Below are 19,756 nucleotides of genomic sequence, written 5' to 3' on the forward strand. Positions count from 1 at the left end.
GGAAAACCAAGTTTGGTATGTCTAATGACTAGAAAGAAGAAAAGTTTAACTGAACTAAGATTTAATAAGCTAGATCCAAGAACAAATCCAGTTAAGGCTTAAGAAGTAGGCAGAGGTCATACATTGGCTTTTTCATCCCAGGTTAAGCCATTTAAATTTCATAAAAAAGGCAGTGAATAAGTACTATAGGATTTTGTTAGTTTGATTTTAAAGGGGCATGACATGATCTGATTGAGATTTTTAAAATACCATTTTAGCTGCTGTATAAGAATGCTTACAAGTGGTACATAACAGTAGAAACAGGAAGATTACTTAAGAGTCTACTGCATTAACTGATGGCAGCACATTAAGGGGCTTAGGCTAGAGTTTTAGCAGGAGAGACAGAGAAGTGAACAGATTTAGGATATGTTGAAGTAGACTGATCTGCTATTAGACTGAGGAGAATTGGAGAAATAAGAGAGAATCAAGGAGGACTCCCAAGTTTGAGTCCTGAGCTACTTGCTTGAGTAGATGGATGGTGGAGTAATGACATCAATTACTCAACACTAATTGAGATGAGTTCCAGTTCAATAAATAAACTATAGTGTCATTTACTACAAGAATAGGTTTTTAATGTTAGTTTCTTTTCTACCTCTTTTTTAGGGGGAAGTGAGTAGGGGAAACAAATCAGTAATCCTTTTTGCTCAAGGTACATTTGAAATGCCTATTTAGACATCTAGTGAAAATATCAAGTAAACAACTAAATACATGTTTGGACCTCAGGTACAAGGTCATGGCTAAAATTATTTGTTAAATGAATACATCACAGAATCAAAGATGATTCTAGTTGAAGCTATTTTGGGGGAGAGGCACAATTTAACTCATACCTGGGAAAAGCACAACCTCTGAGGAGATTCCTCCAAATCTCTAGGCCTTCTAACTCTTAAGAACTCCAATCCAGTCTGCCATTTTTTCAATGAGTAAAGACTGATTTAAGTTAAAGAACTAAATAGTAAAGAATCAAGACTAAAACATCCAAATCTTCTTACTCCTAAAATAACATGACCCCTGCCCACTCCATCATATCAAATCCATGGAAACAGCTCACCTTTACTATCCTACACTTGTTACCTATCCTCTCCTGGTTACCTATCCTTCTGGTTGGAGGCTGGTTCTCCAATCTGCCCATACATGTTGATTTGTTTTTTACATTCTGAACAAGGGATCCCCCTCCTTATCTATAGCACTGCTTGAAATGTCTTCAGTTTTTGTCTTCTAATATCCTTTCCTTCTTAACAAGTTTTAGCTCTCTATCTTTGAATTCCACACTTCAGACAATCTCCCAGTTCCCATATTGCCTCAAAGTACAACCTACAATGCTTCCAAATACTTAATATTAAATCCCCTTTCTCCTACTTAAAGGTCACTAAGATGCTAACCACTATCTGAATCAATTGTCTCCAGGCAAGCATTGTGAACCTACTGTCTAAGGAACGTACAAAACAATCCACTGGACTCTGTTAGGAAAACATTAGTACATGCATGTAACATAAATGAATAAACTACATCTGTTGTCAAAATTTTTTACTATAGACAATCATCTATAATAAAATGATTAAAATGACAACAGAATGCTGTCTCTAGGTATTGGGATTTGGGACACTGTAGCTGCTTGAAGGAATAGGAGGTAGGGGACACTGTTCATTTTTCTTCTCCACAAATTAATGCAGACTTCAGATCTTAAAGAGAAACTGAGCATACTCTCAGAATTGGAAAAAAAAAACAAAAAACAAGAAAAAAACCCTGAGGTACTCCTGGAAAAAGAGTCTAATTAATATCTTTTTCTCTTTTCCCTACTGAACCAAGAAATGGAAAGTTTGGCTGTAGAAAAATTACACTAATTACAATCAGTAAATTGCCTATCATTTAATGCTTGTTCACTGTGCATTATGAAATCATACATTCCACTAAAAACTTACTTGGTTACTTGATTTTAGTATAAAATACAACTCGTAGTAAACACATGCCCTTTTTTTTAAAGATTTTATTTACTTATCTTTAGAGGGGAAGGGAAGAGAAGGAGAGAGGGAGAGAAACATCAATGTGTGATTGCCTCTTGTGCACCCCACTGCTGGGAACTGATCTACAACCCAGGTATGTGCCCTGACTGGGAATCGAACCTCAACCCTTTGGTTCACAGGTCTATGCTCAATCCACTAACCCACACCAGCCAAGGCACATGCCATTTTTTTAAGGTTGCCCAGGATGTAAACATTATTCCTATGTTTGGAGAATCCAATACTTTATGAAACAGAGTTCTTTACTCAATAGAAGCTAAAAAGGTGCCACTTACAGTATAACTGCTTTCCCAGCCTCTCTTGCGAAGGGCACAGGCATATAATCTAGGTACCCTAAAGCAGACATGCCCTTTCCTAACCTTGAATTGAAAGCACAGTGGGAATAATACACTCCAATTTCCAGAGGAAGTGGTGGCTAAGGTTCCAGTGCTGGAGTATAGTGTCCAGTATACCGGTGTTGGTGATGCAAGTGAGGTGTCTATCCCCAGTGACAGTTCTAGTAGTGTCTTCTGAGAACAAGTTCTATCCCATGATTTTGGACATTGTTCCTCGTTACCTATCCTTCCAGCCTGGTTTTCCAATTCTGCTGGAGATGTTTGTGGGCTCTTCACAACCACAGCTGGTTTCTGTTGCTTGTAACTGAGAACCTTGACTAACTATGCTCAATTTTCATACTTTATTTTTCATGTAAATTGGTTGTCTATTTGTCACTTTAACACAGTTCTTTAGCGACTCCATCTTTAAAACAAACAGACTGGACTTTCAAATGTTCATTCTATACCAAAGTGTCCAATTTTGCTAAATAAATTATGTGCTTTACATTTTAAAAAATGTACTTTCAATTGAATAAAATCTCTGGCTTACCTAATCAAGATATTTTTAAGATATGAAAACCTTTCTTCCATTTTAGAGTAAAGTAGCAAAAGTCTAAGCATGAATTTTCCACTGGAGGTTCTTAGACCACCTGTGCCTAGAACCATCACATCAGGCTGCTTCTTAAAAAAGGAAGCTTATGCCCCAAGCCCCAAGATCTCCCCAGTCAGACTCTCTAGGTCTGGAATCAGGAATGTACATTTTTTAAAAAGTGCCACAGGTGATTTTATATTTTATGCACACTAAATTCTGAAAACTTACAGGCTTCATTTGTCACTTGATAATAGATGGACAGAAATCACAATGTTACTAAGCTAGAAAAAGCATCCCATAGTTATCCAGCTAGGAGTCCTTAGACAACAGAGGCCTTCAAAATTATCATAGTTATAGAACACCCTTTTCCTTTCCAGGGAAAGACAGTGTCTCCCTGGCTGAGGTGAAATGCCAGAGCTACCTACATGGAGCCGAGCAGAGCACAGCTGTCTAGCTGGAGAGGGGATGGCCTCAGGGCTGCCTCACAGCCATGCTGTCTCCACAGCCATGCTGAGCCACAACTGAGCTGTTCCACAGCCACACTGTTTTTATAGCTGTGCTGTATTACAATTGAGCTATTCTGCACTGGCTAAAGTTTCTTTTGGTACTTGAACAATGATTAAAATAAAATTAAAAAATATATATTCTATTACAATAAAATGAATGAAAAACAAAACAAAATCATCATAGTTATAAATACTGAATATACACAGAAAGCATACTTCATTGTGAGAAGTTTAAAATTTATTTCTTTTACTAACAAATCAAGGCCCTATTTTGAAAATTTTCAAAGACCTAAAAATTCTCATAGCAACTGGTTACATTTTGAGGAACTAACTCTTTGCAGATGTAAATCATCTCTTATCCTCTATGACACCAATTAAAAAGGGTTTGAATGCCTGACTTTTTGACATCAAAGGAAGCCTATTCACTGCTATTATCCTTGATAATGTTCTGACTGAATTCTACCACCATTAAAGCCCCAAGGGTCCTCATTAAACCCAGTCACACAAAAGTCAGTTGTCTCTATTTCCAAAGCTAAGAAAGTGAATAGGCTCTTCATAATTTTGTTTTTGCCTCCTCATTCACCCATCCACCCAATGTACGGAACATACATTCAGGAAACACTCAAAGGGCAGTGGCATTGTACTAGGCTTTGTACAATAAAAAGAGAGCAAGAGAGAACCCTCTTTAGTAGGAAGAATCCAAAAATGCCTTCCCACCTCAATATTTCCTACCCTTATCAGTGGGACTGGGAATATGAAATAATATTTTGATTATGTTCCTCCTGAGGCAGAAGGGATTTTGCAGATATAATTAAGGTTACTAATCAATTGACTCTGAATTAAATAATTTGCCTAGACCCAATCTCATCAGATGAGCCCTCTGGCTGCTAGCAAAAGAGGAAGTCAGAGATTCAAAGCAGGATTCCTCGTAACCACCCTGGGCCTGAGGAGGAGGGGACCTTGTTGTAAACAATGTGGGTGGCCTCCAGGATCTCAGAGCAGCCAGAAACTGACAACTAGCAAGGAAATAAAGATGTCAGTTTTATAACTTCAAAGAACTGAGTTCTGCCAAAACATAAATGATCCTGGAAGCAAATCCTCCACCAGATAAGAGCCCAGGCTAGGCAACAAATTGATTTGGCTTTGTGAGACCCTGGGTAGATAACTCAGCTGAGTCCAGTTTTGTCCTATAAAACTATAACATAAAATAGATGTTTTAAGCTGCTAAATCTATAATTATTTGCTATGCGGCAAGAGAAAACTAACATATCTCCTTCAAGGAGCTCTCAATCTAGTATGAGAAAAACAGTATTATCCACTGTGACAGTAGAAAAATGTACACAGTATTAGGGAAGCAAGAAAAAGAAGTGCTCACTCAATTGGAAAAAGGGAGACGATAGTAAGAGGAAAAAGAAAAAGAGAAAGTAAAAAGGAAATACCGCAAGTAATACACAAGTTAAAAGTAAATGACTAAGCCTAAACAAAGAAGTACATTTAGCCCTGGCAGGTATAGCTCAGTGGATTGAGCGCAGGCTGCAAACCAAAGCATCGCAGTTTTGATTCCCAGTCAGGGCACAGGCCTGGGTTGCAGGCCATGTCCCACAGCAACCGCACATTGATGTTTCTCTCTCCCTCCCTTCCCTCTCTAAAAATAAATAAATCTTTAAAGAAAAAGAAGTACATTTAAAAAATAAATAAATCATAAATGTCCAACTCAAAAAAAGAAATACAGCCCTACTAGTGTGGCTCAGTGGATTGGGTATCATCCTGCAAACCAAAAGGCTGCAGGTTCAATTCCTGGTCAGGGCACATGCCTGAGTTATAGGCCAGGTCCCCAGTAGGGGGAGTGCAAGAGGGAATCAAATGATGTTTCTCTCACACATGGATGTTTCTTTCCCTCTTTTTCTCTCCCCCTTTCCCACTCTCTAAACATAAATAAAATCCTTTTTAAAAAAAGTATAGAGTGAGCAACCATATAGGTGATGAGCCTAGGTTAAGGAACAGAACATTTCTAGTACTTCTGAAATACACTTCTACCCCTATCCTGCTGCCTCCTTTCCAAGTTTTTTTTTTTTTTTAATTTACTGGTTTTAGAAAAAAGGAGAGAGTGACAGACAGACAGACAGACAGACAGACACTGATTTATTGTTCCACCCATTCACACACTCCTTGGTTGATTCTTGTATATGCCCCAACCAGGGAGCAAACCCCAACCATGACATGTTGGAAAGACGCTCCAACCAACTGAGCTACCTGGCCAAGGGCTCCTTTCCAGATTTTAACCTTTTCCCCTCCACACAGATAAGCATTATCCTGACTTTAATGTTAGTAATTTCCTTGCTTTTTTCCCTTAATAATTTTAGCACTTATGTACAATTTTGCTTTTTGAACTTTATTTAAATGTATTTGTGCAAGATATTCTTCATACTTCATTTGCTCAACAAGTTTCCAAGGTTCATTCATGTAATTTCATATAGTTGTAGCTCATTCATTTTCACTGCAGTAAAGTCATACAAATAAATATACTACAACTGATTTTTCTATTCTACTGATGATCATTCAGATTGTTTCTATTTTGTCAAATAATGAACAATGCTAAGAACATTCTTATACATATATCCCATGTACATAAACACAAGTTTTGTTGTGATATATGTCTCAGAGTCTGGAATTTCTGGGTCATCGAGTATGTGTTTTCAATGATACTAGGTATTTTTCTTTTTAAAAGATTTGTTTGCCCTAACTTATAGGTGGCAAACACAAGGCCCACAGGCCGAATCTAGAACTCCACTTTGTTTTATCTGGCCTGGCACCTTGTTTCTACCCGGCGGCAGTGCCAAGCTCCTTGCCCCTAGTTAAGGAGTAGTTACATTCATACAGTCCTAAAAATTACATTCAACCCTTTGAAGGCAACTGGGAGACTGATGTGGCCCCCAGTGAAAATGAGTTAGACACTCCTGCCCTAGTTAGTGTGGCTCAGTGGACTGAGTGCCTGCCTGCCTGTGAAGCAAAGAGTCTGCTGGTTTGATTCGCAGTCTAGGGCACTTGCCTGGTTACGGGTCAAGTCCCCAGTGGGGGGCACATGAGGGGAAACCACATATCGCAGTTTCTCTCCCTCTCTCCTTCCCTTCCCCTCTGCCTAAAAATAAATAAATAAAATCTTTAAAAAAAGAAAATGAGTTTTAAAAAAAGATTTTTTTAAATTTTTAGATAGGAAGGGAGACAGGAAGAGTGGGAGAGGATCACTCATGTGAGAGACAAACTCCAATAGGTTGCCTTTCATACACGCCTACGAGGGACTGAACCCACAACCTAAGACCATGTGCCCTGACCAGGAATGGACTGGTGACCTTTCACTCTGTGGGATGATAGCCAACCAACTGAGCCAAGACGGTCAGGGCTCAATGATACTAGGTATTTTGAAAAGTCAATTTACCAATTCACACTCCCATTATCAGTGGATAAGTGTCCCCAGCGTTCTTACTTTCTTTGCAGTCCTTGGTATTGTCAGCTTTTCAAGTAGTACCTCGGTTTGGTTTTATTTTCCATTCCTTTGATTACTAATAAGGTTGAGTATTTCTTTTCACATATTTTTTTATCATTTGGAATTCCTCTTTTTTTTTTTTTAAGAATCTTATTTTATAAAAAGATTTTGTTTCTTTTTAGAGAAAGGGGAAGGGAAGGAGAAAGAAAGGGACAGAGACATCCTTGTGTGGTTGCCTCTTTCACACCCCTCACTGGGGACCTGGCCTGCAACTCAAGATGTGCTCTGACTGGGAATTGAACCAGCAACCCTTTGGTTCGCAGGCTGGTACTCAATCCACTGAGCCACACTAGCCAAGGGCTGGAATTCCTTTTTACAAGTACCAGTTCAAGTGTTTTCTCACTATTGGGTTGTCTTCTTACTTGTTGGTAGAGATTATATACCTATTTTTTATATCATTTGTTGGTTGTTTTTATTGGAAATCTCTTATTCTGTGGCTTATCTTTTCACTATGATGATGTGCAGATAATTTTTTAAAAACCTGTTTTTACCAGAAAAATCTACTACCTATTTTTTAAGACTTATTTATTGATTTTACAGAGAGAGGAAGGGAGAGACAGAGGGGGTGGGGGAAAGAGAGAGAGAGAAATCAGTTTCTTGTTCCACTCATTTATGCATTCACTGGTTGCTTCTTGTACGTGCCCTGACCAGGAATGAAATTTACAACCCTGGTGTATTAGGATGACACTCTAGCCAAATGAGCTACCTGACCAGGGCACTATTACCTATTTTTTGTAAGGAATAAATTTCATAAACTAGTAAAAATGCCTGCTTTTAGACTATCTGCCAATAAAAATTTAGAAATTTATAAGAGAAAGAAGAAAGTTAAAAGTGAGTAAGGAATTACCTGAAATTTTTAGGACTAGTTTATTCTAAAACTAGTAGCACTGCATTTGATATAGCTGGTTACTTCAGGAATTCAAAATAATGCTCCTTTGTGTGAACTCTCATATTTACCATGTATTTTTTTCAATGCTTGAGTGAAAAACTGTTTCATAAATGAATGGGGGAAAAATAAACATGTATGTTACTACTTAAAAGTAGTATTTCATGTTATGAGATATTAACCATCCAGCCCCTAAATACAGCCAATGTGTAAAGAAATAAACTCTAGAAAATCCTTGGCCCCAACACTGTTGCCATTCTTCTGATCTCAACACTTGAGTTTGGGGTGATCTGACTCATCTTCACACCCCTCTTCAAGGCACCATCCTACTATTTACCCTTCCTCTTTTAAAAACAATGCCAGTAAAGTTTAGATTTTTACCTGAAACATACATTTAAATCTTATTTCAGACACCTTTATACCCAATAGCCATGATCTTTCCCATGGTCTTTGCCTCTCTTTATAAAGCACACTCACATTTCAGGAAGGGGAAGGGAAAGACATAAGTAACAGAAGTCTTTCCTATTGTGTTAATACAATATAAGAATTGTACTGTTTCTCAGGCAAAAGAGAAAGGAAGAAGCATGTGGCTGAAAATATGGGAGGTAAAGTTATAAGAGGGGGAGTCATAAATGCTGTTTCCTGAGATATGTCCTTAACATCCCATACTTCAATTCAATATGCATATATCCATAGAAACTTTGTTACAAAAAGGAGTATTATAACCCTAAATGGTGTGACTCAGTTGGTTGCTGGTTCAATTCCTGGTCAGGGCACATGCCTAGATTTTGGGTTTGGTCCCCAGTAGGAGTGAATATTAGAGGCAATTGATGGATCGATGTTTCTCTCTCATATTGATACTCCTCTCCCTCCTTCTCTCTCCATTACCCTCTCACTAAGAATAAATAAAAAATTTTAAATTGTTTAAAGACAGTATTATCCATACTTCTGATTCTAAGATATGCATGATGGGGGTGGATTATAGAAAACCAACAGTATAAACATTATAGAAGCTTGTTTGGTTTGATCTTCCCTAATGGTTGGTCATTTAAATCCACAGATCATAAAACAAGTATGAAAATACAATTGTGTAGGATGGAATTCCTAAGAAAATTTCAGGTCTTAAATTTCAAGTTCCCTACTGAGGTAACTTCAAACTCTGCACCCCAGACCCTCCCTGAGATCAGAGGTACCTTAATAAAAATTTACATCATTAATACATACACATCCTCTTTAGAGACAGAAACGTGGGAGATTGTGGCTGTTAGGTATAAAGAGGTATAAAATCTGAGTTACGCCAACTTTTATGTTTAGGATAAAAAAGGTTTTGATGGTTGGAATATAAACCTAACTGGGCTACACACAATATATAACACTGTTTCTATGAGGAACTGCTTTTGAAATTTTGCCTGTGAACTAAGTTTAAGTTTTAAAAATTGCATAAAATTTGTTAGAAAAATTCAACTTCTAGGAAGTACCCAAAGAAAATAAGAAGAGGTGTAAGCAAAGAGTTATATGAAAGTATGTTCACAGTGTTATTAATAATAATGAAAAGTTAGAAATAGCCTAAATGTCCAATAAAAGGTATTTGGCTAAGTACAAAGATATGATTAAATATTCTGCAGCCATTAAAATTCTATTATAAGAAAATTTTAATGCACATGGCACAATATTTCTAATATACTTTAAGATATGGTAATATAAATCTAAGCACACTACAAAAAGCTGAGAACATGGTTTTCAATACATATGTACATGCATAAAAAAAAACCTGGAAGATTATATCAAATGTTCACAGTGCTTTATCTATGCAGTAGTATTACTTATTTTTTCCTTCTCTACCTTGTGTATTTGTTTTTCCAAATTTTCTATGATAATTATGTATCTCTTACAATTATAAAAGAATTCAAAATAAAAATATAGGAGTTTATATACATGCACAAACAGCTTCTAATATTTTATCAATCAGTTCAACAATGAAAAAGAGAGACGGAGGAAGGGAGGGAGGGAGGGAGGGAGGAATCTTCTCCCCTGGAATTTATAAACTTTTTCTTGTAGAAAAAAATTATATTCCTCAAGTTACAATGAATACATAACACGGAGATATCAATTTTCACCTATCTGTCTGATGTAGATTAAAAAAATGAGAAGACCAATGAATGCAAAGTGAGGACAACTCATGCACTGTTACATAAATCTAAGCTGAATAACCCTTCTAGAAGGATGATTTTACAATCTGTGTAAGAACATTACAACACTTCCAGTCAGATAGTGGCATAGGTAGACATGGCTTGCCTCTTCACACAAGCACATCAAAATTAGAACTAAAATATAAAACAACCATCACTCACAACTGTCAGAAATCCAGCTGAATGGAGTCTGACAACTACAGAATAGAAGAAACCACATCCATCCAGACTGGTAGTAGAGGAGCAGATGAGGAACAGGCTAGTCTCTCTGTCTCTCATGCACGTGCACACCCGAGCATGCGTGCACACACACAGTGGATAAAAAGTCAGGAGGGATATCTAGGAGAGAGGAGTCCCAGACCCCACCCCAGGTGTCCCAGCGCAGGGTTCTAGTGCCAGGAAGATAATTCCCCACAACTTCTGGCTGCAAAAATAAATAAATAAATAAATAAATAAATAAATAAATAAATAAATAAATCCATCAGGAATTGAGTCAGTAGAGGAAACTTCTGGAGCACCAAGCAGTTCTTTTTAAGAACCCACACACACACGCACCTACTCAGACTCACTCCCTCTGAGCTTCAGCACTGGAGTAGCAGATTGAAAGGCACCAGTGGCATACAGCGAGAAACTGAAGTGTATGGCATCAAGGTGAGCAGAGCCGTTGTCCCTTTTCTAAACCCTCCCCCACAGAGCCACAGAGCTGTCAAGCTGGTGCCATATCTGAGACTCCATCAACCTGGCTAACACTGTTTGACCAGCCTTGGAGATCCCCAGAGACTCTGCCCCACCGAACTTACGGACCTACCCCAAGGTGCTTTTCCATATGATTGGTTGATCTTGGTTGGTCTTGGCTTATGCTGCACAACTTCCTAAATCTTCCTCTCAAAAAAAGTAACAGCTGGCCTCAGTGAGCCCCAGGTCCAGCACTAGCAAGCAGTAAGCCTAGATTCACAGCTTGGCTTCACCTGGGAATCTCTAAGCCCAGGACAAGTAGCAACCATCTCAGATTGCTATACAGCTCAGGCAGGGTGGCCCTGGACAAAACACAGGTGGGAATTGATCTTGGCTTATACCACCCAGGCAACCTCAGGGCCAGTGTACTCAGTGGACAGCTATAGCCCATGTTGGAGCACCACCATCCTACCCCTGCAGAGCTGATCCTCCTCAGAGGTTGGAGGTTGGTGGTCAGTGGTCACTGCCAATACTAGCAGCTAACTGGCCTGTGTAAATCCCTACCATTTATCTGCCAATAGCAACCAAGGCTCAACTACAAGAGGAGGGTGTACTCAGTCCATACGGAGGTTGCACCTTGAGTACCCAACTTGGGTGATAGGGGAGGCTGTGCCACTGGACCCTACAGGACACCTACCACATTAGACCATACTACCAGGTAGTTACAAAATAGCCATGAGAATGTAAAGTACAGTATAATAGATGGAGTAGCCAAAGAACTTATATGCATGACCCATGAACATGAACAATGGTGTGGGGATTGCCTGAGGGAGCAGGGGGTGCTAGGTGGACAGGAGTAAGGGGAGGAAATTAGTACAACTGTAATTGCATAATCAATAAAGTATAATTAAAAAAATTAAATAAAAACACATTACAATTGTGCATATCTTTTAAATAATCAATTATATTTTTAGGAATTTATCCTAAAGAAATAGACAAGTTTTCAAAGACATACATACTAAACCATTCTCAGCAATATCATTTATAATAGTGAAAGTTGAAAATCCCAATGTGCACCAGTAGGGTAAATTATTGAAAATAATGCTACAGATCTCTATTTCCTAATATTGTCTCTCATGTAGTAAAAAAAAAAAAAAAATAGATGATAAAACAGCCTTTGTGTGATCCCAGATTTACAATTTAAAAAAGGATGTGTATATTCATGAAAAAATTTTTTGGAATATTTCAACCCATTGTTTACTATTGGTTATCTCTGGTAAGTTGTATTCTTTATAACTTTCTACACTGTACTGATCGTGTGTAACTGTTAGTATAAGAAGGAATATTTTTTTAAGTTTACTAAGTTGAACTAGTCTGAGTAATCAAAATAGTTTTTGTTGTTTTCTAGTCTTTCCTCATTTCCAAGGCTCTTCAAACATTCTTCTGTATTTGACCATGTAGTATCAGTGGATGGTAAATGTGTCAAATATATAGTCAATGCCTCTATTAACAAAGATGACATGCTTAAAGGGCAGTCACTGTTAACTAGATTTTATTTCTAAAATAAAAAATTAAATTTCATCCCTGACCCTAAGATACTAGCAAGGATCTTTTAATTATAACCGGGCCTTCATTTGCTGCCACCTCTTCCTTTTGCCTCTGCCTTCTCAACCATTATGTAAGGTTTTCAATTATAGTACCCATGGTGGCTTATTTTTTTTGTGGATATAGAAAAACAATGCCAAAAGAAGTATTATTTTATAAAATAATGTAGAAGAAAATTTCTATTCAAGATTGTATACCTCAACATTACTGTCTGATAAAACTCTCTGAAATGATAGAAGGGTTCTATTATCTATGCCGTCCTATATGACAGACAATAGATTTGTCTAATGTTCTGTCCAGTACAACACAAGTGGCTACTGAGCACTTGAAATGTGGCTAGTGCTACTGAAGAATCAAATTTTTAAATTTTAACTTATTTTAATAACCACCTAAGGCTAGTAGCTACCATATAGTACAGCACTACTCTAGAAAATTTCATAGTACATTTATTGTGTTTGATTAAAAAAATACATTAAATAGGAACCAAGAAAAATGTATTACCACTTAAGATCTGGCACTCCAGCCAGTATATATTTCCAAGACTAACGAAACCATAATTTTGTGGGTTGTAAACTGCTTCCTTGAAAAATTAACTGATCTTTTAGCAATCCTCATTCTTTACCTTAGGAAATAAGGATCCATTTACTGAAAGTTTTAATTCTCATCGCTTCAATAGGATTGTATTACCTTGGCTCACCCACTACATATAAATTTTTCTTTTTCTTTTTTGTGTGCAATGTTAGCCTCCCCCTTTGCTTCCCTCCAAGCTGAGTCCTTGGTTTCTTTTTTTGTCTTCCATTCCAAAGATACTTCTTGCCTTCTGTGAGAAAGCAGCACACTATATAATCTCAAACACATCATTTAACCTCTTTGAGACTGCTTCTCATTTGTGAAATAACTCAGGTAGATACTATTGTTCCTTCAGTTTTAGGATTCTCAGAATTCTATCAACAGTACAGGCCTAGTTATGAAACTTTTTTTCTCAGCTTGATTCCTCTTCTTGCCCCTTTAAATGCTGGTGTACTCCACAGTTGTCAGTGACCAGCTTTTCCACTCTCCACATTTCTTTCTCCAAGCATCTCAAACTCTTCATTGTGACTCTCTCAAATTTATGCTGTAGCCCTGACTTCACTCTTTAAGCTCCAAATTTAAATTTTTATTTGCTGTACATGATTAACTAGATGTGCTACCAGCCTCTTAAAGGTACCAAGCAAACCAGAGAAATTATGTGTATGTGTACCAAACTTCATCAGTATAGCTTGTGATCAAAAACACGTATTTTATGATCAGATGTACCTGAATATGAATCCCAGTTCTGTCACTTATTAGCTGAGAAACTTGATCAGATTAATTTTGTCTTCATTTTTTTCGTATGTAAAAAGGGGTTGAAAATAGTACTTACAACTCATATGGTTGTTGTATGTGCATGTTTTATATATACAGTTTCATGTACAATACTTGGAATATGCTAACAGCTCAATAAATGTTAGCTACTGTTATTATCAGTAGCATTACCACGTTCCTAGTCATCCAGGTTCCAATAGCTCAGTCATCTTTTATATATTGTCGTTTTAAAAAAACAATAAATACAATCAGCATTTGTACATTTTATTTTCTAGCACAATCTGTTTTTCATTCTCTGATAGTTTAAGACTATTATCATAGCCACCTAACCAGATTACTAGATTTTATGTTTAAAGGGTAGAAACCTCTTAGTTTTGTTTCCCCTATACTACCTAGCATAATGCCTAATACATATATTTTACTATTAGACAACTAATCTTTACATCTATTTATTCCTCCATTGATCCCTTAAGTTCTTTCTTTTATGAAGAGTTCCTGACTCAAATCAGGTAAACTCTTCTTTATGGCTTTTTACTTTTAGATTTTATTTATTTATTCTTAGACAGAGGGGAAAGGAGGGAGAAACAGAGGGAGAGAAACACCAATGTGTGGTTGCCTCTCATGCACCTGGCTCTGGGGAACCTGGCCTGCAACCCAGGCATGTGCCCTGACTGAGAATCGAATCAGCAGCCCTTTGTTTCGCAGGCCGGCACTTAACCCACTGAGCCACACCAGCCAGGGCCCCTTTAGTTTTTTGAAAGCAGAGAATATCTTGGTCCTCTGTGTATATTTACACCTGCCAAAATCCCTTAGTAAATAAATGTTTGAATAAATGAATGTTGAGTAGCCTTACTGTCTCCAAACCTATCATCAATCTAGCTATCTCATAAGCAAATGGTAAGTCTTATATTCCCTAATCCAACCATTTATTCTGACCAAACTGGCCTCACTACAACACTATCAAGAGTAGAGTCTTGCTGTTAATAGTCAGGACTCTTATTCTGTACCCAAAAGTGCTACTCAAATTAAGCAGAAAAGGGAATTTATTAGTCTGCATAATTTGGAAGTCCAAGGTTAGCATCAACTGGCTATTGATCCAAAGGTATATACAGATCCAAAGGCTCAAACACTATTATTAGAACTTGGCTTCACTCTTTCTTTTGGCTCTGTTTTCCATTTACTGGCAAGCTCCAGGATCACATTCTATGTTCTCAGCAACCCCAGGGTTCAAAGCATGCCTTTTCCTCAACAGTTGGAATAAAAAGTTCAGAATTAACACTTATGTGGGCTGATTAGAAAATACACCCTTCTCTGGACAATCACTGTGGCCAGTGGGATGGATAACATAGATCAGCTAGGCCTGAACCACTTGCACACCCTTGTGTCAGAGTGGGATCCATGTAACTGAGAGGGGTGGTTCCCTAGAAAAACTGGAGTACAGTATTATCAGATGAAAGGGGTATGCATGGGATGGACTAGCAAAATTATCTGTTGTGCCCTATACTCTAAAACTGTTTGCATGTCCATGAGTGCCTGGCATGGCTTTTCTTCTCACTTCTGCCTACCCAAAACAAAGCTACGTCCTTTCTGACTCTAAAAGTCTTCTGTGATTTCTCCTAAGATTTTCCTTGTCCACTGAACCAAATCACTCATTCCCAAATAAGTATTTCCCTTTTTGTTTTCCCTAAAGCTCTACCTTTTAAAATGAACAGGAAAGGAAAACCACCAGAAAATGTTCCATGATGAATTCTAATCATGTCAAATTATAAACAGAATATAGGTAATATGGACTGTTTCTTTTCTTTTTTTTAAGAGGGAGAGAGGAAGAAAGAGAGAGATACACACATCAATTTACTGTTCCACTTGTTTGTTTGGTTGTGTCTTATATGTGCCCAGACTGGGAATCAAACCCGCCAACTTGGCATTTCGGGATAAAGCTCTAACCAACTGAGCTACCAGGCCAGGGCTGTGCTGTTTCTTAGAATGTAAACTCTTGAAGGATAGCAGCTTTACCAGATACATCCTATACATTATGAAAGAATAAAATATGTGAAAAATTTGATATATGCTCCATTCAAATACTTTTTTTGGCTTTAAATTTCCTGTATGGTCTAACCAAAACATTTTAGCTAACATAAATTGGGTCTGACTTCACTAATGTGAAAGGGGAACTCAGGAGTTAAAGATTTTAGCTTCAGTCATACTTGATAGGTTTAAGTGACTAATGCATGTGGAAAGCTTTTCCAGGAACTGGAATGTATGACCAAGTGACTCCAAGGAGGTAGACAAACAATTCAACCTTTGTGCCCCAGGGGGTCTGCAAGCAATGGAGATGGTATCTGAACCACACTGTGTTCCAGGGAAGGAAGTCCAGGACACAGACAGAGAATTGTTGATCAACAGATAAAGAAGTACTAGGAAAATCACCAATGGACTGCAACTCTGATCCAATCAAGCTTTTTTCCAAACCCCTTACCTACCCTTTTTTCTCCTCATAAAAAGGTAGGCTTGAGATGCAATATTAAGACTGTTTTTGAGGGTGCATAACCCGCTGTCTTCTCAGATTGCCGGCATCTGGATAAGGCACTAATTGAATCAAGATTCAATCTTTGTCTCTACTTATTGGTTCTGGTAGTGACAGGCAGCACAACTGCCAACTTTTCCAGTTTCAAAAGTTCCTAGTATAATAGGTAGACTATGGTTTTGGAATTACCTCCAACTAGGCTCAAGAACTAGCTAATACCACCTTCCCTGGCATTCAGCTACAGGTCCTTGAGCAAATTATCTTCTCTCTCTAGGCCTTGGTTTCACTATCTGTAAAAATAGAATGGTAATAACTGTCTATACATAAGAGACTAGGCTATGAGGTATAGTGGAGAGAAAATAATTAGATGGACCTTGGCTGAAATTCTACCACTACTAGTTAATGGGACTTTCTCTGAGTGATTCCTCAGAGAAGGTCCTGTAAATTCTAAGTAATTCCTCGTATGTAAAGTGGGGATTATAATATTTAATCCATTGGTTGTTATTCATTTAACATGATGATGTATTTTAAAACATCTAACATGATGAATAGCAAACAGTTAAAACTCAATAAATGATGTTATCCACATCAAATTATCTGTTTAAAATGATTCAGAGAATAACTCAAGTGTTTTTGTCCTTCCCAAGGTCTGCCAAAGACTTAGTAAGTGACATTTCTAACATATTAAAATGAATTTAGTAATAATAGGTCATAAAATACTTTGTAGTCTTTTTTTCATTTACACTTTTTGACCAGATAAAGTATCAACCAACCAAAAATATGGTTTATATATATAAACTATTAAAATAATAAAATAAACATGGGTAACAAATTCGAAATTCAGAGTACAAGAAGAAGTTCATTGGGATTACTTATAAGTCTTCATAAATGCCCATGGGTTTTCTTTGTTAGTTAATATTTCTTAATGGCAAAACACTTTGGTCTTACAACTGTTTAAACGATGGTAAGATAATGAACTAGATAAACTACTGTAATCAATTTGTTCTTTAGCTTCAGGCTTAATGTAGTAATATGAAATGATTCACACCAATATGAAATTGCTATGCTATCCCCTGAATATACAGCTATTCCCAAAGATAATCAGAAAATATGGGGTATTAATGACAATTTTAGATGTAATCTATCAGAACACATGCAAAAGGCAAGTGGCTGTTCATATTTACCTTAGCAATAAAGTTTAACTTTAATGTCATTCACTAAAAAATACAAACTATATTCAGTACAACTGTTTCCAAAAAGTGATTAGATTTAACAAGAAGGCATTTAATTACTTCCATTTCACATGAGAGCAAGCGTTTCTTTGGAAAGAAGATTCCTGAAGTAGTTTAACACTGTGTTTTTCTAACAAGACTGAATCATATGTACTATTTACCAGTCTTTAATGAGTGCACAAACATAGGAAGGTGTTAAAGATTTTAAAATAAGAAATAAGAGGGAATAATTAGACACAAAATACTATAAATTATTTGGTTGCAAAAACACTATAAGAAAATAAACTATTTAATTATATCATGCTACTCAAACTTAAGGGATTTTTTTTCCTTTGTATTTGTGCAGAACATGAATAGACTCAGCTTTTAATCTACCCCGAGGAGCTGTATTTTAAACACAAGAGAAACATTATGGTGAATATCTCAGTTAACAGACATTGCTCTCTACAACAGCTCTATACGACGAAGAAACCCTAATTCCTTATTACCTTCACTGGGTTCAAAAGTATGTATAAAGCAAAATGTTTTTTTTTTTAAGCATGAAATAGTGATATGGTAGGCAATCTTTATCTTTTCGAAGTAGTATTCTACTTTGGGGGGTCATGAGGAGAGAGGGGGCACGAGTAACTGGAAGTCGGAGGGTGGGCTCTAGTTATTTTAACAAGATCATTTGGTAAGTCAACTACATGAAGGCGGCGAAAGCACAGTTACAGCGTTTGGGTTCATGTTAAAAACAACTCTCGAAAAAACGCCAGTGCTGAGATCTAAACATTCCTGACCATACAGTGACCAGCGCTACTGAGATCTAATTAAGAGCGCGCTACAATCCCCGGTCTCAGCAGAAACCTGGGTGGGGCAAGGGTCTATCTCAGCAGGGACTGAAGTTAATTTTCTAGGAAAGGAAACCACCACCCATCAATCCCCTACAGTCTTCCCCGAAAGATGCCGCTGTCTGCCCCTCCCCGTCTGCCCCTCCCCGAGCTCCGGATCTGGCCCGTAGGCCCAGGAGCGGAGTTGGGGAGTGGTTGGGGCAGTCGCCTTCTCCCGTTATGTGCGGATCCTGACTAGGAACTATGGGAACAGCGCATTAACTCCCCGAGAGGTCCCCACCAGCTTGGGCCGCCTCCTGCGGCACCCAGGGCCTCCCGTCTGCAGGGATGTTCCCAATCCCACTCACCCGCCCGGGTGGTGTCCGTCAGATCGTGGTTGGCGGCTCCCCGGGGAAACTCCCTCAGTTTCCGGCCGCTCAGGCTCAGCACCCCGGTTACCGCTGCCTCCTCCAGCGCTCGCTCAAGGGAGCGGCTCCACGAGCTTGGGCCAGGACCAGGTCCTGCCCCAGAGCTTGGGCCGCAGTTAACACCGGAAAGGTTACCTCCCGACGCTACTGGGCCAGAATATTCTGCAGCTGTAGCCACAGCGACCAAGCCCGCTGCCGCCATTTCCCAGACGACAACTACTAGACCCAGTGGTTCCGCGCATGCGCGGCGAGACCTGAGGGTTGGGCGGGGAAATTTATAGACCCCAGACGGTTCTCTGGACGGAAAAAAAAGACTGTGGTGCCCTTCGTGCATCTAGGCGCTTGCCTCCGCCCACTAGGTTTTCACAGGAAAATAAAACAAAAATCTGGAGTAGCCACTGCTCCTCTAGGCTCCAGGTACATTTTGCCCCTGCAAAAATATCTTTCAGACAGCACTCCTCACCTGCTTTCTTCCCTCAGTATTGGAGGATTAGAGTGAGCATTAAGGTTTCTTAACACTTGCTGCCAGAAACTTTGGCTGGGATGTGACATAAAACATTTCCCAACTTCTGTTATCTGTAAATCAAATGATCCAAATGGAGACTTGCGCATGTATTCACTATTGCCTGATGAAAAACTAGACTGGCTCCCAAATTCCACAGGTCTCATCTAAAGGATTATACACATATACACATATACACAGCCCTCCTTCACTTTTATGAAATAGCTCGTAACAAAACCAAAATGAGTATCTTAAATAGTACTTGTCCCTTTAGGCAAAATTTTAGGTAGCATAAACAGCATTAAAGTCTAAAATTTCGGTTTGCAACCAAAATTGAGCAAATCATCTGACCATAATTTAAATGTGAGAATTAAAGGTAGAACTGAAGAAAATGGTTTAAAAAAAAATGTAGTTCCAAAAAAGTGGAAAATACCACATTTTAAACCAATTAGACTTCACTTATGTTGCAGTCTAGCATATTCTTGAGTGTTTTATTTTTCGGGGGTGGGGGGGGACGGACATTTAAGCCATTACTGCTATATGATGTAA

The 19,756-nt window shown here is 38.2% G+C and overlaps 1 protein-coding gene across 6 annotated transcripts in view; it reads right to left on the reverse strand.

Moving 5' to 3' along the window:
* The window catches only part of LRCH3 (leucine rich repeats and calponin homology domain containing 3), a 141,490-nt gene extending 122,107 nt beyond the window's left edge, over positions 1-19,383 (reverse strand). For 3 of the 6 annotated variants that reach the window (XM_045851129.1, XM_045851133.1, XM_045851131.1), the window contains exon 1: positions 18,646-19,381. In XM_045851129.1, coding sequence (XP_045707085.1) covers positions 18,646-19,039 — 394 coding nt within the window. In that variant the 5' untranslated portion in view covers positions 19,040-19,381. Of the gene's footprint in view, positions 1-18,645 lie in introns of all 6 variants that reach the window. The other 3 variants (XM_045851132.1, XM_045851128.1, XM_045851130.1) reach the window with 3 other exon arrangements.
* Between the last annotated feature and the right edge of the window lie 373 nt (positions 19,384-19,756).

Source organism: Phyllostomus hastatus, unplaced genomic scaffold (genome assembly GCF_019186645.2).
Source record: "Phyllostomus hastatus isolate PE091 unplaced genomic scaffold, TTU_PhHast_1.1 phas_contig_86, whole genome shotgun sequence".
Classification (NCBI taxonomy): Eukaryota; Metazoa; Chordata; class Mammalia; order Chiroptera; family Phyllostomidae; genus Phyllostomus; species Phyllostomus hastatus.